At 31.8% G+C, this 23,442-nt stretch overlaps 4 protein-coding genes across 6 annotated transcripts; 2 read left to right on the plus strand and 2 right to left on the minus strand.

Moving 5' to 3' along the window:
- The first annotated feature begins 61 nt into the window (after nucleotides 1-61).
- On the plus strand, nucleotides 62-2,189 carry LOC139086358 (ribosomal L1 domain-containing protein 1-like). The gene is made up of 2 exons (XM_070634787.1): nucleotides 62-566; nucleotides 818-2,189. The coding sequence occupies exons 1-2, from the start codon at nucleotides 127-129 to the stop codon at nucleotides 2,022-2,024; spliced, it is 1,647 nt and encodes a 548-aa protein (XP_070490888.1). The 5' UTR covers nucleotides 62-126; the 3' UTR covers nucleotides 2,025-2,189.
- Nucleotides 2,188-9,679, minus strand: LOC139086332 (uncharacterized). 3 transcript variants are annotated; one of them, XR_011544003.1, is made up of 8 exons: nucleotides 9,543-9,679; nucleotides 7,792-8,600; nucleotides 6,372-7,454; nucleotides 5,475-6,127; nucleotides 5,282-5,389; nucleotides 4,851-5,003; nucleotides 4,452-4,608; nucleotides 2,188-3,418 (listed from the first exon to the last, which is right to left on the minus strand). XR_011544003.1 is itself a non-coding variant. In XM_070634760.1 (7 exons), exons 2-7 carry the CDS (start codon nucleotides 8,539-8,541, stop codon nucleotides 3,373-3,375), a joined length of 2,793 nt encoding a protein of 930 aa, XP_070490861.1. In that variant the 5' UTR covers nucleotides 8,542-8,597; nucleotides 9,543-9,679; the 3' UTR covers nucleotides 2,188-3,372. The 3 variants fall into 3 exon arrangements, 2 of the variants coding, with proteins under 2 accessions (XP_070490861.1, XP_070490854.1); XM_070634760.1 differs by lacking the exon at nucleotides 4,452-4,608 and having other exon boundaries at nucleotides 7,792-8,597; XM_070634753.1 differs by lacking the exon at nucleotides 4,452-4,608.
- Nucleotides 9,680-10,032: 353 nt separating this feature from the next.
- Nucleotides 10,033-11,122, plus strand: Prosbeta2 (Proteasome beta2 subunit). Its single transcript, XM_070634385.1, has 2 exons — nucleotides 10,033-10,207; nucleotides 10,284-11,122. Exons 1-2 carry the CDS (start codon nucleotides 10,146-10,148, stop codon nucleotides 11,038-11,040), a joined length of 819 nt encoding a protein of 272 aa, XP_070490486.1. The 5' UTR covers nucleotides 10,033-10,145; the 3' UTR covers nucleotides 11,041-11,122.
- Nucleotides 11,123-20,483: 9,361 nt separating this feature from the next.
- On the minus strand, nucleotides 20,484-23,442 carry LOC139086253 (nephrocan-like). Its single transcript, XM_070634654.1, has 2 exons — nucleotides 23,385-23,442; nucleotides 20,484-23,303 (listed from the first exon to the last, which is right to left on the minus strand). Exons 1-2 carry the CDS (start codon nucleotides 23,393-23,395, stop codon nucleotides 21,200-21,202), a joined length of 2,115 nt encoding a protein of 704 aa, XP_070490755.1. The 5' UTR covers nucleotides 23,396-23,442; the 3' UTR covers nucleotides 20,484-21,199.

A 23,442-nucleotide genomic window follows, 5' to 3' on the forward strand; every position in this document is an offset into this window, starting at 1 on the left:
ATTGAAATTTAAATTTTTGAAAACCGTTAAAATAATTGTTGCGTTTTGGACCCAACTTCACTCTAGTGACATTATTACTTCAAAAAACGTGCTCAAAAATAATAAACATTTCGGCAATCATTAAAAATGGGAAAAGTTAAAAATCTCGAGAAAAAAGCAAAGCCAGCAGCTGAATTTGACAAAAAGAATCCAGAGAACCGTAAGAAATCGATTAATGATGCAGTTTTGAAGAAAAAGTTGAAGGCAAAGGATAAAACAGAAAAAACTGTCGATTCCGAAGTAAAGATCCAGAAAAGTCATAAAAAGAAGAAATTGAAAATCTTACAACAAATTAAAAAGGAAGTGGAAGAAAGTAAGACAAAACCAACTGAAGCAGAGCAGGCCGAAGATGCTGATAAATTAATTAAACGCGAACTTGTCAAAAAGGCCATTATTGCCTTAAAAGATGGAATTAACAAGGAAATTGAAAAGAGCGACAAGAAGGACCTCTTTGATGAGGAGCTCCGTCTTGGATTACAAGTCATCTCTGCTAAAATACCTCAATGCCCAAACCATACCCGAAAAATGTAAGTTGTAAAATTTTCCCATAGACATTTTCAGGTTCATATGAAATGTGTTTCTCAAACATGCGATATATTGATGATATTCTCCCACTGAGAAATATTTGCTTATTATCCATGTGCTGAATCTTGATATTTTAACATACATAAATGTTTTAAAGCCCTAGAACATTAAAGTTCTAGAAACAAAACATTTGTATGGTTTTTGAAATTTTAAATTTACCGTTAACTAATTAATAATTTCTTTACATTTTTAGCTTACTTACACATTCATTATTTGATCAACAACCCGACATTTGCTTCTTCATTAAGGATGCAATTCCAAAGAAGGGCGATCAAGATGAAAACATAAGAAATTTCCAAGAAAAGTTGAAGGAAGCAGGAATTGAAAATGTCAAGACTATTATTCCGATTACAAACCTTAAAAATGACTACAAATCTAACAATTTGAAGCTCAAACTTTGCAATACATATGATGTATTCTTAGTTGAATCAGAAATTGCCGAACATGTCTATTCAATTTTGGGCAAGCATTTCATCACTAAACGTAAACGACCAATGCAAATTGACATGAAGAAAGAAAAGTCTTTCAAGACATCCATCGAGAATGCCATTAGAAAAGTTTCATTCAAATTAAGTTCATCAAGTAATTTGACATGCTTTGAAGTTGGTACCATGAAGATGGAAAATGTCAACATTGCTGATAACATCATGTCATCAATTGACCAATTGAAGGAAAAATGGCCTGGAAGTTGGAAAAACATTTCACGTTTATATCTTAAGCCTATGAAACCATCAAAAGTAACAATCCCCATTTACTATTCAAACATTAATCCTAATGACATCGAAGTTCCAGTTATTCAAGGCGCGAAACAAAACAGACTTGACAAGTTGGCTGATGAGTTGAAGAAAAAATCCAAGAAACTTAAACTTGACATTAGAAAAAAGAGACTAGTTAAAAATGCAGCAACACCTAAAACTGTTAGTAAGAAGGACAAGGACAATAAGGCTGAAAAAACTAAGGGCAAAAAAGCAGCAGCAAAAACAGAAGCCAAGGAAGAGAAAGTTGAAGGCAAAACCGAGGAATCAGCAGTTGGGCCAGTCAAAAAGAAGAAGAAGGCTACCGTAACTGAAGAGCCTGTAGCACAAGAATCCCAAGAACCTGCAAAAGAAAAGAAAAACAAAAAGAATAAGAAGGGCAGCAAAGTAGAGGAACAAGCTACTACAGATGCTGTTGAACCTGCTGACGAGCCAGCCAAGAAGAAGAAAAAGAAGGCTGTAAATATAGAATCAGTTGTCGAAGAATCTGTTGAGCAGCCTGCACTTGAAAAGCCGAAAAAAATCAAAAATAAAAATAAAACAAAATCTAATTTGGTAGACAAAAATAGCGACGAAACAGCAGTGACCGTATCTGAAAAAGAGCAGATATCTATTAAGAAGAAAAATAAGAAAAACAAAGCGTAAATTGATTTTAAGCTTTAAAATTGAATATTTTCCCTCGAAAGAAAATTTTCTTTTCTTTTTTCCATTCATAAATAATTGAAGTTTAAATTGAAAGATTTTGTGAATTAATTACAAGTTGAATTTTTTGAAATAAATTTTATTGAAATAACACAAAAAAAAGAGATAAAACCATAAATTCTTTCCTTTTATTCAAGATTAAGTATGTAAATTGAGAAACTTTAGTCATCATTCGACACTGGTGTGAAATTTGAATTAATAATCTGTCGATCGTCATGCGTTATTGTTTACGTTTTGAGGTAAATACTTCAAATTTTTTTTTATCAAGGTTCAATGATTCTACAAAAATTTTAATCATTTAGTCGCGACATTCTGAAATCCGACGGTCTATTAATCAGGAGATTTATTGGCATTTCAAGTATAGTTTATCGTTTTCTATGAATTTTATGGATGAAGGCATTAACTTCTTTTTCAGATTAAGGTAACTATTGAGATGAAACATTGTAATTTTGAGATTGAACATTGGATTAAACAATGGAATAAGTTAAATCCTACGATTAAACATTGGATTAAAATTATTCCTAAGTCTAAAATCAGATCACTTTAAGGCAAGAATTGGAATTTAACAAATTTTATTGAGTCTAAAATATTCGACATCATGACTTGATTATAGCCAAATTCACACCAGTATCTGCATCCCATCCAAACTTGACCTTTTATAAAGTAAATATGTAATAAAAACAGAGAGATTTTACAAATTATGAGACTAATTAAAGTGGTCAATGAGAGTATATTTTAATTAATATACATAAATTCTTTTCTATTACAGTTCCGTAAATTCCGTCATGTCTCAAAACAACATTTTTCTAACATTATTAACAATAATAAAAATGCCTAACAAAAAATTCTTTTACAATTAAATTGTCATTTGAAATTAAATTAAAAATTTGCTCAATTTCATTTAAAATAATAATAATATAAGTAATAATATAATATGTATTAAAATTGACTGTAGAAGCATCTTGCACATAGGTAAGTCACTGTCACATTGAATATAATCAGTTTTGTTTTAATATTCTTTTTTTTTTGTCGATCTATGATCATTAGCGTTAATTGTAATGTAAAGTAATAACTTTATTAATTATTATTACAAAAAAATGTATCAAATTGTTTCAATCAAAAAAAAACTTCTTATTAAGAAACACGCGCATTTTGTGTATTCAGTTAAGTATAAAATGTGTTTATGTGTATAGTTCTAGCCAATTACTTATTTTTTTTTCAAGTACAGCATGTGGTCATCTCATCATCTCTACGTATGATAATAATTACAACATCAACATTATGCTTGCATCTACAACTTTCGTATAGCGGTATCATTATCGAAATTTATTTTGCACCTAAAATTAGTAAAACAGATGGAAAGGAAAGAAAAGAAGAAAAAAAATTGTAAATTTGTTAATTCTAATATTAAATTGGATTTGCAACTACGAAAAACAGGTCGATTTCAACTACGATGGATACTGTTTCAGAACTAAAAAAGGGGGAATCTTGAAATATTTATGGGACATTTCATATTGCTGAATCACTTTTGAATTTTTCATGAATGCTTTTCAATTTTCTATGACATTGTTTCATGAAATAAAATTTAAAATTTAACGGCTTTTGAAAATTCAAATTTTTATGAACTGAATTGAAATGAACATTTTTTACTGAACGAAAATTCCAACTTAAAAATATTTTCGTTCAAAAACGTTCTAACGAATTTTGAAAATTTGAAATTAATGATCCGAATCAAAACGAACTTTGTCTTACTAAACGAAAATTTGAATTTTAAATGATCGTTATTTCAAAATTTAACAGATTTTGAATAATTCAACTGAACTGAAATTAACTCAATTTTACTGAATGAATTTTTCTACAAATTTTTGAATCCAGAATGACAGTTAACTTTCAATTCAGATATTTACGCATTAACAAATTCCAGAATGCAATCAAAGCATTAAATGTTCAAAAGTAAAGCCACTCATGAATGATTTTGACCAGTCATTGATATATTGATCTTAAAATATTTAATTGAAAAATTTTGATATCTTGTTGAATGAAAACATTTTAAATTCCAATTTATGAACATAAAGCTCGACTATATCAACAGATCAATCAATCACGATCATAATAATATCAAATATCCCATAAATTTCAAGATATCGACCATATTTCTCAGCGAATCATCTACGACACAAGGAAAAGAAAAGTACGTGCATCATTTCATTCATCAAAAGCACAAAAACTATGATCTTAGAGTAAGTTGTTACGATATGAAAAGTAAACACACAAGCAGACATAAAGGCATAAAAATCACTTATCGTAAAGAAAAATAATAAAAAAATACACAAAAAAAGCAAATTAAGGAAAAAAACCTATTTTACGTACCATTGAGTGAAATAATAAATAAATTAATCAGTAATGAAAGTGTGAATAATTAGAACACAGTAACTTTTAAGGCTTTAAATATATATAAATATGTGTGTATAGTAAACATTGATCATATATTTATGTTTAATAATCTTTAAGAACGGGTATAGAGCTCCTTCGCGTGATTAAATCGATAAAAAGATAAAAAAGAATTGAAAAAAGAGAAATAAAAAAAATAAATAAATAAAACATTGATCACTCAAAAATCATAAATTTTGATAATATCGCAAGTATAGAATGTGAGCGAGCGGGTCATATCAAGTATTTTAATGTCATTTTCTTTATTTAAAAATGACGACAGACCTAAATGATATCAAATAAAAAGTATGTGAAATGTATTAATTACGATATACTTACAGTTCTATTGATTGTATGGTTGGCTTGGGACAAAGGCGTGGTGTACGAACATGACATTGCTTGTGACATTTCAGGAAACAATCTCGACATTCATATCCCTGTTTTCCCATACGAAACGGTATTGATAACATACAAATCTCACAAATTAGGCCACTGTAAATTGAATGTAATTTTACAAATAAATTATTCATTTTTTCATTCGTGGAAAAGGCACTTAAAGACTAGTCATTGCAAGGCATTCCCGAAATAATTTAGTCATTCATTGCGCATAGAAATTTCTGTGAATTTTTAACGGAATTTTGAATTTCAAATTTTTAACGATTTTTTGAGATTTAAATATTCAAAACCATACAATTCCGGTGAAAATTCAGAAACTAAATTTCCGTTAAAAATGGAGCACATCAAAAGAACGATTTGAAAGTATTAATTACCTCGGTAAATGCTTTGCCACAAAGGTATGATCATTATAAATATGCAATTTTGTTCCCTTCCTTCTCCAACGTGGTTTCTGCGCAATGTTCATAGGAACTAAATAATGTCTGTAATTTAATATGATTCAAATATTAATTTACTGATATCATCAGAATGGAATTAAGTAAATAAGTAGTTTAAATGTCAACTCACCTCTTGACACCATTCTCAATCACTTCTAATACAAGACTCGATGCCTCGTGTAAAAATGTTTTACTAGAAATGTTGGACATTCGACTTAAATTTGACATTTCAGAGATTGATGATCGTCGCGATGAGCCTGAGATTCCAATTTTACTTGAGAATGTACTTCCTGGAGATTTTAATGAATTATTTTTCAATGAGTTGTCTTTATTGCTGTCTAAACTATTCGGTGATGCTAGGCTATTATATCCATTAGTCGTATTCATCATATTGCTTCCTAATCCAGTTCCATTTTCGTCATTTCGTGTTTTTGATCGTGATAATCGTTTCCTTAATGTACCAAAAATTGTCGTCTTCTTTCGTTCACGTCCTCGCTCTGAAATATCACCAGAAATTGGTTCATTCGAAAATTCTTTATTCGTAGCTTGTTGCTGTTGCTGAATCATGCTCATTTTAATATTAAGAGTATTAGGTTTAATTGGAGTTGATGATGCAGGCATTTGAGGACTTGATGATGATGCTATACTGCTATTATCATATGGATATTGCTTGCTGCTATTTGGCACGCTTATGCTGTGCCTTTGCGAGCTAGAATTATTTATTGGTCTTAGACTATTTATATCATGTGATGGTGAGGTAGTTCTTTGATTAGGATTCACATTCTGGAAGAAAAAAAGTAACAAAACGATGTTTGAAGTGTTACATGATGTCATTTTACATTTGTTAGTTATATGAGCATGAAATTGACAAAAAAAAAGTAAAATCGTTGCATAAAGGCACTTGTTACACACTCGATCGATGAAGAAACAGTTTTGGCAAGCTAGGAATTTAATTTTCTCACAAATCAAAACATTCTCGTGATTTTGTACTAAATTATCACAATTTATTATTCAGCACAATACATACCAAATGTTGTCCGGAACCGCTTCCATTCATGTACACCTGTTGATGATTTGCCTGTTGATTATTACGTTGAAGCATTGGCGAGACACGAGATGGTGATATATTTGATGGAGCTTGTTGATGTTGGTCATATCCATACATTTGTTGTTGCTGTTGCACTTGAGGATCAAGTTTAAGTGCTTCCTTTAATTTATATGGTCGACGACCAGCAGATGGAATTTGTGGACCTTCAATGAATACAAATTCAACAGTTATTGCACCACTAACATTTTCAGCCTCATATGGTCGTGGTTGAAGACCAATCACTTGTGATGATGAAGGTCCAACGGCAAGCTCATCGACTCCGACTAATCCAAGACCAAGGAATTTTGGATATTCATTGGCATTCACTGGACGATCGTAGACTTCAAAAAGAATTTCTGAAGACAGATTTGACAAATCAAAGAGGAAATGTTCATCCCAAAATGGACTTGTTCCTTGTCTCGATCCTGTTTGATTTTTTTGTGGTGGCTCATCCATTTCTACAACACAATATGGATCTTTGGCCTGCATTAATCCATCACCTTTAACAATTTTCACTAATAATCTACGTCCTGATGAAATTGTTGGCGATGCATTCATGAGTCTCGATGAATGGTCATAAGACATGGTATTCTGCATCTGTGACCTTCCACCACCGCCCATATAATCGTATGGATTTGGAAAATCCATTGATTGTGGATGGTCAAAATAATCATCAGGATCCATTTTTAATGCACGTGGACATGTTGCGTGAACTGAAAAATCTACTGGATATAAAGTGTCACGTATCGTAAGGTTTAATGTTTCACAAATCATGTCTTGTATCTCCTTCTCCTCTTTCGAGTTTGTTTTAATTGGTCCAATGGATGCGATTGTAATTTTAATATCAGGATATCCTTCCATACGCATTTCACCAACTAATGCTGTATAATTTATTGTTGTACTTAAATGTCCTTTAAAGCGAACACTGGCACGATAATGTAAGACATCTGCCTTGCCAGAAATCTGTCGAAAGGCTTTAATTTGGAGAACTAATGTCGTCTCGACGTCCATCGTTATAGCAACCTATTAAGATTAAAATACATTTGTATTAAATTAAATCTGTTTATTATTTCTGTCTAGGCAGTAAACTAATTGTAAGCATCGTCATGATTGACTGATGTAAACGTATTTTCTACGCACAAAAACAAAATCCAAAAAATTTGAATAAACGATCAAAAAATATTTGAATTAGGTTAACGGTTTTATGAAAATTCAAAATATAACGGTTAAAAAAACATTCAAATAATGACGGTTATAAAATAATGACCAAAAATAATGCTGATTAGCAGACGGACTGACAAAGTATGGACAATAACGTATTTTCCCCATAAGAAAATCAGCTAAAATATTTGAAAATTACCTCACTGGCAGCATCTGTCATTGCCTTGTCACAGAATATATTCGAAATATTTGGCGTTGTCGATTCTGGTAGAATTCGAACGACTTCAATAAGAATTTTTTCCTCGCTCGTATTACGGGCCATTGTTTGATTAATTGCAGTGATAAAGCCATAAAGGAGGTCATTAACAATGACTAAGTCGGAATACAGCCATTTGAAAACTTGACTGGCCCATTGAACTGTGGTATCATCAGGACCTGTAACTGATGATGGTGGTTGTACACTTCTTGATCTTCTTGGCTGTAATTCAGGTCCTGGACTACGACGTGTAAGACGTTTTCTAACGCCACCTGATGCTAATTGTGGTTGTTGACTTAATGCACGAGTCTTGCCTAATCCTTGACCAGCCGAACTAGCAGAAATTGGCGATGGGTTAATTGGCGTTCCACCGCTACTTCCTCTACGTGCACCACCACCAGCAGCACCAAATGAAAAAGCACTATATTTTGATGATGCAGCAGTTGGAGTCGATGAATTTACGGGAGTAGATGATTTTTGTATAATTGATGATGATGCAGTACCTGTTGATGTTGTGGAACTGCTTGGCACAGCCTTATTTGTAACATATTTCTGATATAAAAATCGACCAAGCCACAATAGCAGAAGTGATGTTATAAAAAGGATAAATATAAGCATTATAAGAGAATCCATATCAGAATGAGATGCTTGAACAGAAGGTATAAAATCGTCAATTTGTTCAGCTAAATCCATTTAGCTCAATATCGATGTCAATTCAATCCATGCCTTATTAACACAAAATATCCTCACTGCTGATATTATTTTGTTATGTTATGTTTTATTCGGCAATGTCATAGTAGTGTTAATGTTCATCAAAAACATATCAGCCGCCCGTCCATAAAGAAAGGAGAAAATAGAAGCGAATATGAAAATGTATTAAAATGAGAGAAAATTTTTCAGGAAAATATAATAATAAATAAATAAAATTGTTGTGTGTGTCTTGATCGCAGTGATATATATTTTTTTTTCTGTAAATTCTATTTTTGAAAACTGAACTGAACTATCTTTTTTGACTGCCTGTGTGATGATGTTTGGCAGGGTCTTCATTCATTCATACAGAATCTCTATTTATTTTTCTCTGAACTTAATGAAAAAAATTTGCATAATTATATTTTATTGTGTTCGCATTTTTCTGATGTGTGTAGTTCACATAGTTAAACTTAGTTCTTTTGATTAAAAAAGACCTCAATTCATTAATTACTCATAAATTATTTTTTAAGGGAGTGGATTCACTGAATGTTCACTTTTATGTATATAACTAACTCATTTTCCTTAACGGTTGACGCAGCTATGTGGAAAAGTAAAAAAAAAATCTATGCTAATTCCATTTATGCACGAAAAAGATCCACAAATAGTAATACATAAAAAAAAAGATTTTTCACTAAAATATGTTCACTTTTAGGCAATATGTAGTGCCTTGCTAATCGAATTAAGGTAATGTATGTATTGCACAATGAAGAGACAACTGCTCTAGTCTTTGATAATTATATACACCAACAATCATCACAATATGTACACCTTTCTAAAAATAAATTTGTGATTTAATAAATTAATTTTCAATCTTTTCTTTCTGCTATTTTTCTCAAAAAAATATAAAATATTTCTGCACAATCCTTTTCATTAAAATCTTTATATATATCTTTATCGACATGAAAAATAGCTAATATTTTCTTTCATTCTCACTACTTATATACCTTTTACAGTTCTTCACTTATTTATGGACAGAAAAATTTAATATTACTACTCCACGACTCGATATTTCTGTACTGATCTTGAAATGTAGTTTTTTCTGTGAGACTCACTCATTCGGCTATTATTTTTGTATCGTCGAATACACGTCTGTGATGTTTGCAACATATTCGCTTAGTTATATTCACTGAGAACTGATTTAAATCGCTTTAATTAAATAAATTGCTTTTGTGCAACAATTTTCAATGTTTTTGAATTTTATGTCTTGTAGTTTGACACCCTTTGGAGGGCAAAATCAACCTGAATTTGCTCAATTATAAGCCAATTGAGCAAATTTCAAAAAATAAATTTAACGGATTTTCAACAAATAATCATTAATTTTACAAAAATAATCACCAAAAAGTGATTTAAACTTTTTTAAGCATCACCAAGTTGTTGCACAAACGCGCTCATACAACGTAACGAACAATATCTCTCTACTTTCGAAACATTGAGACAAACATTCAGCACTATTCAGCAGAAACAAAAAGTTTATTATTCGACAGAAAAGAAGTTTTTCCTTAAATTATCGTATTATTACTAAGAATTAGAGCATTAATTAACTCAAAATGAATACTGTGTTAGCTCCTGAAATCGAACAACCTGGATTCAACTTCTCAAATTGTCGTCGGTAAGTGATTTTCATAAATTAAAAGTTTTGACGAATCATTCTAACCATAAACACAACAACAAAAATTTATTTACAGTAATGAACGACTTATTAAGGATGGCTTTAAGGTACCGAAAGCAACAAAGACTGGAACAACAATTGTGGGTATCATTTATAAGGATGGCGTTATTTTAGGCGCTGATACAAGAGCTACTAGTGGAAATATCGTTAGTGATAAAAATTGCGAGAAAATCCATTATTTGGCTAAGAATATGTATTGTTGTGGTGCTGGTACAGCTGCTGATACTGAGATGACAACAAAGATGATTGCAAGTCAATTGGAACTTCATCGATTGAGTACTAATCGCGTTGTGCCAGTAACTTGTGCATCAACACTTCTTAAACAATATTTGTTCCGTTATCAAGGACATGTCAGTGCTGCTTTAGTTCTTGGTGGAGTTGATGCTCAAGGTCCACATATTTATTGTATCTATCCACACGGTTCAACTGATAAACTTCCTTATGCCACAATGGGCTCTGGATCATTAGCTGCTATGTCAGTATTTGAATCCCGCTGGAAGCCTGATATGGAAGAAGAAGAAGGCAAGAAACTCGTCCGTGATGCAATTGCTGCTGGTATTTTCAATGATTTGGGCTCTGGATCAAATGTAGATTTGTGTGTTATTCGTAAAGGAAATACTGAATATTTGCGTAATTATGAATTGGCAAATCAAAAGGGAGTCAGACGAGAAAACTATCAATTCAAGAGAGGAACAACTGGAGTGTTGTCTGTGAAGAAGATCGCATTTGATGTTGTAGAATCTACAGTCGTCGAGCAAATGGACACTAATTAAATATATTACATTTTCTATTAATTTTCATTTTTTGCATACATACATGAAATTTATAATGGTATGAATAAACGGTCAAAAATAATTTGAAATCTTTCTTTATTCAGAAAATGTTTGAATTTTATTTTTCCGTTAAACAGATTGTATGTTTTGTAGTCATATTATGATCACGATTTGTGGTGTAATGGATTTATTGCAACTGATAATACTGGTCATAAATGTATTGCAAATAGGCTTAATTTTGAATGGCTTGTCAATGAAACATTATGAAGTGTGAAAAAGCCAATTTATGAGCTGTTTCCATTATTTTGATGTAATTTAGACCTGCGGTTTAGGTGTGGTAAGTGCAGTACACAAATACTTGAATTGTAATTGCTAGACAGAATTTTTAGCAATAACACGTCTATCACTTCACTATTTATATTATCATATTATTAATTCATGACTTTTTCCTCAGCAACGCAGATGATAAAAGTGATAAAAACACAAAAACCTCTTCCATAAATTTATAATGACTTAAATCTAGAACGGGAAAATTTAATGCTATTATGGTTATCCTTCATGATGTGACATCAGGAACTTCCTAGCAGGCATTAAATATTTTTTTATTGATTAAATCGTGGAAAATTTATTTTAATAAATGATTTCATAAATCATATTAATAAACCAATGAATGTGGAACCTTAAATGCACTATAAATTTAGTAAATGAATATATATTCCTCTTTTTTTTCGATGCACATATGATACAGTGTGTGCATACATAATTTAATGTGAGAAAGTTAAAAACATAAATTATGAATTGACAAAAAAGCTTTTCCCTTTCTTTCGCTCTCTTCTATCTCCATTCTTCCGTTTAAATGACTTTATTGCTCCCGCATTAATCAAATTAAAAAGTTCCTAAAACTTTTGAAACTGAGCATTGCCAATTGTGGAGTGGAATATATATAATATGGAGAAAGAAAATATTTCATTTCAACAATTCCAAAACTTTCTTTCATACTCTTCCAGTTTCTTTGCGGTTAGATGGCTTTAAGATGCTTTATTGGTGGAAAACAAAAGAAAAACAAATTTTTAAAAATTTTGCCCGTGCAGCACAATGCAGCGAACCGCAGTCGCAAATATGGGTCGAAATCCGTCATCGGTTGTATGTCAGTACGATTTGCTTTCTAACTGAATAAATGTAGTTTAATTAAAACGACTTTCTTTCAGATTTATTTATTTATCATGTTTATTCATCAGAGTTCAAAAATTGACTGAACATTTGTATGAAAAGGGGGTTTCAACTATGTACAATAAATATTATTCAAATCTCAAATGAACGTTATAACACTTTGCATATTAATATTGATATTGTGACGTACCAGTGCCTTATCAAATGTTTTCGATCAAAAAATGTCCATAAATTGAAATTGAAAATGTCTGAAGCCCCCAGATTCTATTTGCTGCTCAATTTCTCCCAAATAGTTCAAATTCTTGTTTTTTTATCTCAAATGATTTATTGTTATGTTGTTTAATGAAATTTATTCCATATCATCTTCATATAAATAATCATATACAAGATTCATACAAATCAGCAGCATGAAAATCGATTTGCAATTAATATTCATCTCGAGTTTATGCTTTTATTGCTGAAGAATGTGATATTATAATACAATAAATTATCTGTTGTACATAATGAATTGACTGGAAATTTGCTTAGCATGTAGTTTCTTAAGCCTTACGATAAAATTTATTTTTTTGGTAATGACATCCTTCAAGTAACTGAAGAAACAATCTGTCTAAAACTTTCAGAGCTGTGTCATGCTGACCAATGATTGTATGGGAGGTTCTGTATGCTAAACTGTTATCACTTTTGTGTAAAATTTTGCTGATGCTCTTGGTAACAGAATAATCTTTTGGTTTCAGGAAATGTTTTTGCTTAATTGTTTGTTAAATTTGTGATGTCTTGAGTGATTTGTATTGATTATTGTGCTTTGCTAGTCATTAAACTCTCTGTATCTGTGTTATTTTCAGCTTAATTGATTCAATTTCAATTTTATTTACCTAAATTTGATGAATTTTTGCGTCAATTTTGCTCAATTTTTGCATCAATTTTCAAAAATTTTGCTTAACTAATTTTGAAAACAAAATGTCCGTTAAATTATAATTTGATTAAAACTAAAGAGCTTAGTTTGCAGAAGCTCATCATAAACTTTAAATTCCTCGTCCATTATTCACAGTATTCAGATTTCAACATTGAAACTCCCCAAGAGTGAAGTAATTCTAAACTGAAAAAGTTGTGAATGCATTTTTTTGTGAATTTGACTGAACTTTATTATTTAATTTTCCACATAGCTGGATTGAACACTCATGAAACAAAAGAACAAAAAAAAAAATAAATGGGGGATGAATTTATCTTAATTGAATTGCTCAACTGGTGCTAAACTTAATAATTTAATATTCTCTCTTTCTCTCTCACTAAAACTTTACTTACAAATATCGCTATCTAAAGAGCCCAGCAAGTGAGCAAGAAAAAACAATTTTAAAATTGAATTGAAATAAAAAGAAAAAAAATTCACTTTGAATCAATTGGAGATAAAAGTGGATAAGAAAGAAGAACTGAAAACTTTTTTATTTCAGCGTCAACTAAGGAAGATTATTCTTTGAAAACATTATTTTTTCTACTTCATGCCTCGCCAAAAACTTTCCCAATCATCTAACTTATCTTTCTTGTATCGACTGCAAGCACCTGAGCACAATAAAATATACAACTTTGCTCGTTTCCCTTATCGAGACATTTATTTTATTTTTCATATAAGAAAGTTTATTCTCATGGCCATTCTAGATATTTCGATCTATTTTTTAATATGTTATGTATTGTGTAGTTTTGCATTTTTATATACAATACATCCTTTTGTAGTGTTATGTCTCCTGTTTATTCTACACCCCTCAAATGATGATGATCATGATGATAACGATGAACTTTTTTTCTCTCTTTCTCACTCTCTACATAATATGCATTCTCATGCATGCATTGCTATAGAATTTTTATTTTATATTCTTTTTTATTTTGGAAAATTTTCAGCTTATTTTCGCATAGATTTTAACTGTACTTCTTTGTTGTCATACGACTATGGGGGTTGGCCATTAGAAATGGGAATTGTTGTGTATTAAATTTGTCATTAACATGTCAGGATTGTTTGTAGTAGTTTCTCTCTTGATTACTTGTCTGACAGCTCAAGTTGTCTTAGTTAATTGCTTGTCACAACCAGATTGATATGAACCTAGGAATTGAGTTTCTTCTGAAGAGAATCTCCTTCCCTACTTCTGAAGAGTGTGACACCTTTCTTCTCACTTCCTTCTACTAGGGGCTGCCGAGGCTACTGAAGGTTTTGACACATTCTCGTGACCGTGACCGAGAACCAGACAAACTTAGAAATTTCACGATTTCTTGGAATTGCCAAATTTTAAGACAGAGAACAGGTATTCCTGTTTGCAGACTTCTTCCTGAATTAGACTTTCGTCTGACAATTTTCAATATCTCTATCAACAGCTTCCGTTTAAGATTTCTTTGATCGCCCAGGTGATCATTTTCCATCTGCAAAGTCAAGTTTCAAGACCCTATTCAAAGGAGCTTTAGGAGGTCTCTTAATAACTTGTTCATCCTATCGATGGTTGTTTACTTTGATTCGTCTTATGATATTCATGACACTCCTATACGATACAGTTCGTTGTCCTTTCTGCTCTTTTTCACTTCCTTCTAACATTAAATATCAAAAAGTCCACAAATTAAGCTTCAATTCATATTGTCACTGTTTTCATCGTACGCCTTTGTATTTCTATGGATGTGCACCAAATAACACAGTTGCTGAATGTATGCTTCAAATATTATTTATTCAAATAAAGCTAAACTTTCTGAATCTTTGCATTGTTTGATTCAATATAAATGAATGTCAATGCATGTGTTTATTTGTGGAAAAAATCGCACGATGCTGTTGTCGTAGAATTAAGTTGTTGTTATTCCTCCATTATAGTAGTCGTCGGGAAGGATTTTATTTTATTGGTGCACTTAAATTTTAGTGCCTTTCCGGTCATAATTTTTGATATATTATTGTGGATGTATATATATTGCGTGTATATCTCTGGATTTTTGCACTATTTCCTCTAGTTCTGTTGAAACTTTTTAGGTTGCTATACTGAAACAAAATTTTATTGATGTTGTGTTCTATTTTTGTGCATATAAAATGTTAAGCACTAGTCTAATAACAACATAAACTTTAGTTTGCAGTAATTCACTGCTTGAATTCCAATTTTTGGTATGTTTTAATAATAGCTAATTAAATGTTCAAATATTTTGCAATTTTCTATGTTCATTTATGTATAGTATGTGCTTGGAATGCAGATATTCAGCTTTTTTAATTCAATTGCGCTAATTTTGTATCATTAATTTTTGATTTGTTGTTGTCATGTTGCCTTTAAATGTTGCATCTACATATCTGCATATATTCAATCAATATTTTATGTCTCTCATTAGTTTGTTGACATTTATCGAGAAATACTGAAATACTCTTAGATTGTATCGAAAATCGAATGCTTTAATTGAATGCACATAAAGAGCTGTCATTAGCTAATTGCGATTGAACATTTATGAACTGTCGTTTCATCTTTGTGTGGCCCTATGTTGCTTTAATTTTAGGAGATTGGGAATATTAAAGGGAACAGTATTGGATTTAGTTCCTTGATTTAGGATAACGATGAGAGCTTTACAATCAGTACTGCTGCATAGGTTGATGGAGGTTTAAGTGAGCATTGTGCCACACTGTCAAACAACCCTCGGTTGCTCACTAGGCAAGAGTGATTGCCATATAATCTAAAGAATGTGAGTTCAAATCCTAATGGAGCTAGAGTTGTGGGGTAGTGTACTGGCTTCTCTAGAATCTTGGTAATTGATAAGAGTCCGAGCATACAGGATCCAGAAGCTCTTTATAAAATATCTCTTTACGCTCCTGCAGTTTCAAATGAGCTTCCGAAAATCTAAGATTCCTTCTTTTAAAATTCTCATAATTCACATCCCGAACAGCATAATACACATCCCCATGTTCGCAATGTCACCACTGTGTCACCATGTTAAAGACAAGACGCCAAGAAGCCCTGGCGACACCGTGTCAGTGAGTTTCGACCCGTTTTTACTTCGAATAATCCAGTTTGCCGCATTGTTCATCTCAGGCATGTTTGTTATCCCGATCGATATACGTTTATCATGGCAGCCAGTTGGCGATCACATTGCATCCCGGTGAAAATTTTTTTGGCAGTTAACGTTAAAATTGCCAGTTGGACGCCATATGACAGCCACTTGGAATTTGTGCTGATAGAGTAAGTATTATTCATTCAACCTTAAAGACTGCACCCAACAGTCTAAAAAGATAGGGGTCTGAATCTGACAGATCTTCCACATTCCAGACATCCACATCAAGTCACATGTTGGACGTATTCAGAACTGATTTAAACATCCAATTTAAAAAAAAGTGCATGTCAAAAAAAAAAGAGATGACAATGAGCATAAATCAACGACAAAGAAAAATGTTTGTGCATGATAAATTAACTGTAATGTGAAGGAAATATCGTATGTGTCTTATGATTCATAAATTTCAACAAATACGCATTCTAATCCACTCTTGTGAGCTTATTTTATGATGAAAGTTTTATATCCCCCCTTTTTATGTTTAAAATACATTTATGGTTTGACAAATGTTTGATCATCAATCTCTTTTGTGAGAAGTTTCTGAAAAAAAGAATATTTCCGTTTCGAGGAAGCTCGTGGTTGGAAACGTAATATAAACGGTTGGTCGTGAAGATGAAGGAACAACTTCATGTCAATGAAAAATATCTCAGAAGTAAATTTATTTTATTATTTTCTCATGTTTTAAAAAACAGCAACCAGAGAATTCCCCTTGAACATCTTGTGAAGCTATCTATCAAGGAAAATGTAACTACAACAATTATTTAGTGGTTTTGGAAGACGGGAAAGTTGAAAGTTTTGCTGATTGATTTATTAGGAACTGACTGACTTTAGCGCATTTGTTACAGTTGTTGCTATCAATCAGAGCACTTTAATAGTTTATTTACTTACTTACGTACTTTGCTAGTCGTACAGATCAGTTGTGATTCATGACCTGCCCACAGGAGTTGCCTGACTGGCATGCACTTGTCAATTTTCAATACTATCTTTATCAACAGCTTCCTTCCAAGGAGGGTTTCCAGAATTCCCGTTCCCGTGAAATTTCGGGAATCGGGAAGTTCCCGGGAAAATTCCCGTTTTTGGAAACCCTACTTCCAAGAGTTCTTTATTCGTGCTCGAGCTCTTTTACCGCCCAGAAAGTCATCTTTGAAGACTTTAATTAATGGAGTTCCACAAGCACTTGAATATTTTAAAGGTGAATAATTCAGCTTGGGATCGGATGCGAGTGCTTGAATATTATAAATTGGTTAATTGATCGAGAATCTAGCCTCATGCCGGTGTGACTGTGACTTGGTGTTGAATTCGGTTTAAATCTGGAACCATGTCAGAGTCACGCCGACCTGAAGTCGGATAATCGATGTGTGTTATTTGGGCTACTTGAACCTTCATTGGTATAGGTAATTGCCAAAGGGCAGTCAGCGATTAAATCAGTTTTAGACGACAACTAAGAGAGGCCATGAACGATAGCGAAGAAAGTAAGAACCCCAAATTAGGTCAGTCGGGGTTGAGCGATACTTACAACCTCATTTGTGCCATTTATGCTCAATTTTGATTCATAAAACTCTATCTAAATGCCACAGCTTTTCTCACCCTTGTTAACTCTTTCCTAGTCAGTCAGTCAATCAAAATACTAGTAAATGGTTCTCTACATGATTTAATGGACTAGCAAAAATCTTTTCCTGATAGTTCCTTGACTTTTTCAAACATATCATTCATGAGTTTGATAAATTAATATTTTTTCTTTGCCATAAGAGTTCAACATTTAAAGCAGGAATTCCTCATTTTCTCTATCAATTTAACACGCAATTTCATTATTTCTGTGCGGTAAAGTTCCTTACCATCATCATCATCATATTTCTATCCCATTTTCCATCTTCATCACACATACCATACATCTAACATACAGACATGTATGATGTACATTATTTATGACATACATTTTATTACTTCCTCTTGACGCACATCAAATGTTCTCTTACTCTATGTCTCTGTGATGATGTTAAATATATAGTACGTACATACATACATATAATGAAATAAAATATATATTAATCATAATTAAATTGATTTCATTTTTATGATCTATCCATTATCATTATCACCATCATCATTGTATAATTGCACTGCAAATTCATAAATTTATTTCACATAATTCATTTTTTATGAACACAGAAGAAAAAGCATGTCAAGTAGGTGTAGAGATGAGGAAAGATGAGCAATTAAGTGTATGACATAAAATCATGTAGACGTATAGGAATAAAAGTTCAAAGGTAGCATGCTTTATGGCTTTCAGTTGAATGATGATAAAACCATGCAGCATCAAGTTCGTGATTTTACGAGAATTGTCACTAATGTGTAAATTAAGATTTCAATTGCAGTGGTCGTGTCAATTACACAACTTTTTTTCAGTCTGAATTGCCCGAGTTGTATGCACATAGTGTTGTGAGTTAAGGCTATTTTATCGAGTGATTCAGTTTTTATGGGAATTTATTGTTGTAAATTTTACTAGTTGCTATGCTTTTTCAAATAGGAAATGCATTTTTCTAGTTAGTCATCGAATTCAGATTGAAATATGATCGTGGATTTGAATTTTAGAGCTGTAAATCTATATTATCATAGCTGAATAATTCTGTTGACGAGATTAAATCACGCAACATACTATTGAGGAGACAAAATAACAATTTATGGATTAAAATAAAGACAATGTTTATTGTTTGAAGTTAGAAAACAAACTAAAATATTTACATGAAAGGGTCAACAACTATGAAAGGGGAAAATCAACTGATTGAAAATGCAAATATAATTTGAATATTAAATGACAGTTGACATATTAACATCACATAACCATTGTGGAATTGCTGAAAATAGTTTCTCGAAGTATGATATTTCCGAATTTGACTCGATTTCACAGTCATGGTGGCCAAAAGTACGTTTAAACTAGTTGATGGCTAGTTTATGTCCAGTTGATGACTAGTTCTAACGTCTATTTGTCCACTCTGGCTTTTGACATTATATTTTGACTTTTCTACGCTAAATGCCTTTCTGGATTGATAATTTAACATGAAATACCATCAATATGACCATACATCCCATAGTCATGTACTCCTCGGGTTCATTAGAAGTTGTCCGCTCAATGCATTTAACATTTTTGCATCCATTTGAAAGTGTAATGTAATTTATATGTTCATTTTGTGAAAGAGCAATCACAGTGGAAAAACAAAGCTCTTTAGTATGTCCTTGCATAAATGTCAGAGACACAAACTGTCTGTGCTGTTTTAATTTTATGCTGGCTCACCGAATAATTAAGAGAGCTTAGAAAAAAAAACAACAGAAATGTCATGGCCAATTTTTTTCATGCATTTTTAACCTCCTTTTCAGAAGTCAAATCTTTTATTGTTGTTTGGTAAATTCTTCTATGGGGATAAACGTTATATCCACAAAATAAATAAATAATTCATTAATCAACCTTTCATCCTTTATTTATTCGTTGTATCTTCCACCTACATCAAAACTGCTCGTTTTGTTTTTTTCGTTCTTCCTCATTCTAATATAATTGCACATTTTATTGTATTTCACTCAGCTCATCATTTTCATCATTGTCATGTTTTAGTACATATTATTCTGTATTCATATATGAATATATGACATCAAATATTGTATATCTCGTCGTCGTATGGTATGGTTGAGAAGCATGGAAACAAAATAACATCATAAAACATATACGACTATAGTTCATGTTTTATTATTAAAAAAAGGAAAAGATAACAATGATTGTAGAGAATAACTGGGGCAGTACAGAGACAGATAGGGCTTTCAATGTTGTGTATGAATATATCTCAGTGATGGGAAATCCGTCGTTTTGCGATATTTTTCATTGAACTTAATTTTTCAGACCTTGATATATGAAGAGTTCATTCTCATATGGAATTGTTCATACATAAATTGTCTGTAGAATTGGAATTTTTGACATAACCTTAAAAATTGGGGCACACTTGTGAACTTTATATGAAGTCTTTGAGGAATTGGATTCAAGTCATGGATTGAACTATATTTCAATGTCAAGAACAAGTGTGACATATTCAAATTAACAAAGAGCTTGAAATTGGAGTCAATTACCACAAGAAAGGGAATTAGAGTCATAGCAATCCTTACGGAGTTCATATATACTGAAAGCTATGTGCAAGCTATGTGTGGTTTTTTAAAGATTGAAAATGGAGCCTTTTCCTTATAGACAATGAGCAAAATCATCTAAATGATCCTGTTCATGAGTATACTCAATCAATATAATTGAGCATCCTTAGAAAGCAAAGAGCATGCTTTCATGATTTTAGAAATACCACATGGGTACCTAAAAGTGATATCTTTGTCTGTTAGAGAATATTCCATATTTGTTTGGATTTGTGTCACTATGGAAGCAATTATCAAGTTGAGATCTAGATCTTTGTAAATTAGAGATATAACTTCCCTTCATCAAGGACATAGGCATTTTATAGAGATTTTGGGATGGTACATCAGATCATCGATCGCTGTGCCTTTTGCTATAAGCAAACCCAACATTATATTCTATTCTATTCCCTTAGGAAGTGACATTGCTAATTGTTGAGCATCAAAAAAGAATAATCCAGATCTTGAAGTCGACTCATACTTTGTATGGAGTCTAGTCGACCTGAGTCGACTTTTTCATACAAAACTCGAGTCGACTTTGAGCTCTGGAATAATCCCAGTCCCAGAATAAGAGTGCAAAGTCGAGCATATAAATTTTGACTCGATTTGACTCAACTCTATATAGATTTCAACTCGATTTCAAGCTCTGTGACTAAAACCATTTAAAACTATATATCCACATCCCAATAGAGCAACAACACAATGATATACCGAAAAATATCACCAACATTGAAAATCCCTAACATAATAAAAGAAAATGATAGAAAAGAAAAAAAATCTATAATATAATATTTTCATCTATGGTATCCCCATCTGTATATGTCCTCAAATCTCTATGATGATGATGATGATGTCTTCGAGCGAACAATTTAATAATGTAGATTAAAACAAAGCCACAAACAATAACAAATATTATAGATATCATGGCTTTGACAAGAAAATCATTGTTTGTATTGGATGCTGATATATCATCTATTCCTGGTTGCTTTTTCAGGGTTTGCTGTTGAAGTATAACTTTGGGGCTTCCGTTGTTTAATTTTTCAAGTATTTTGTCGACACCATCAAGCTTTTCTTTCATCATTTTCATGTCATATGATGAATTTTGAATGGATTTAATAGCCTCAATTACACCATCGTGTGTTGGCAATTTGTCAAGGCGCTTTGAAATGCTTACAAAGCCTTCTTGTAGCGTTGCTATGCTGCTCTTTATCATACTCAATTCATTAATTAAATCCGTCTTGCTTACATAATCATCATTTCTTTTGTTATAGCTGCTACTGGCGCTACTGCTTAAGTTCAACATTAATTCCTCAAACCTTTTGGAAATTACAGACAATTCATTATTGCTCTCATTTAGCTTATGTCTAATGGAATTAAATGAATGCAATCTATCTCTATAACTCATTCTCTTGTCATCACCATCACATTCTATACCACCGACATTTGACCTTGTCTTAACTGTTACCAGTTGATAAATTTCAATCTCATGTTCTTCCATAAATTGATTCATTTCGGTTAAATATGAGCACTTCCATGGATTGTCAGAATAGCCAATTGTTTGTAGCTTTGGGAATATTTTCCTAATGTCTTCGTAATCAAATTCTGTTATATTATTGCCTTCCATAAAAAGTGTATTTAGTAACTTTAGTGATGTAAATTTGTTCAAATCAAAATGTTCAGACGTGCCCAATTGATTATAGCTTAAATCCATCTGCTCTAATTTTGTTTGATGTTGAAATAAACCATAATCTATACGAGATAAATTTGTTGATTGCAAATTGAGTATTTGCAGATCATTTTGTTCAAGAAATGTGCTAACATTCAATTGTCCGAGATTATTGAATGATAAGTCGAGTGACTTTAATGCACTGCATCTTGTTATAGCTTTCAATGATTCATTATTAAGATTATTCGTTGACATGTTCAGACTCAAGATATGACTTTCCATTGTGAATGTTACATTTGATATTGAATTATTATAAAATGACAAATATCCAATACTTCCAAGCTCAACAGATTCTAATTGATTATTATTTGCATATAAACCACTTGCTGATATTGTAAATTTAAGTGATGTTAAGTTATTATTTGATATCTCAAGAAATACAATATTCTCAATATCCTTAAAAGCTGACTCGTCTAATTTGTGGATGAGATTATCATTGAGATAAATATATTTCAATAGCTTACAGCTTGAAAAGAGCTTCCCATCAATTATTTGAATTTGATTGTTACTTAAATTTATTTCTTCTAGTTTTATCAAATCCTTGAATAAATCCTCTGATAGTGAACTCAATTTATTGTCATACAGTAGAAGCTTCTTCAACTGACTCAATCCATTGAATGACGTTGCATCAATACGTTCAATATCGTTGATTGAAATATCAATACTTTCCAATTCGATGCTATTTTCAAATAATTTTGACTCAAGTGAAACTACGTAGTTTGAATTACATGAAAAGTCTTTTAGATTTGTGGCAGCCTTCATGTCATCTCTTGACAGTGATTTTAAATTAACACCATCACAGTTTAATGATTTCATATTCACAAACTTCACAAAAATTTGACTTGGTATGTTAGATAAACGAGAATTCACAAAATGAACTGTCGTAATGTGACTTGATGCATCGATATCATTAACACTACCTTCATAGTCAACATCCTTAACTACCATGGGTGCTATTTGAACATCATTAGGCTCATCAATTTCGACATAGGAAAATGTACATTTGTTGCTTTGAATTTGTTCCTCATTAACCAAAATTTCATTACTGTATTCGCTACACATAATAACTGTACGATTCTCATTACGCTCAGTTACATCATTAGAACTGATACAAATTATTTCCTGCAGCAACAGCACCACAAGTATGACACAAAATCTGTAAAATTGAATTTTATAATAATGTTTAGGAAATAGATTAACAAAAAACTTTAAGCTTCTTCAATATAATTAAACTTGCCTCCAACACATTTTTTAATTGACTTAGTCGTCGCCTGGTAGCATCTACAGTATTTTCC

The sequence above is a fragment of the Chironomus tepperi genome, unplaced genomic scaffold, assembly GCF_022539635.2.
Source record: "Chironomus tepperi strain 1889 unplaced genomic scaffold, CSIRO-AGI_Ctep_v1 contig_9, whole genome shotgun sequence".
NCBI classification, from domain to species: Eukaryota; Metazoa; Arthropoda; class Insecta; order Diptera; family Chironomidae; genus Chironomus; species Chironomus tepperi.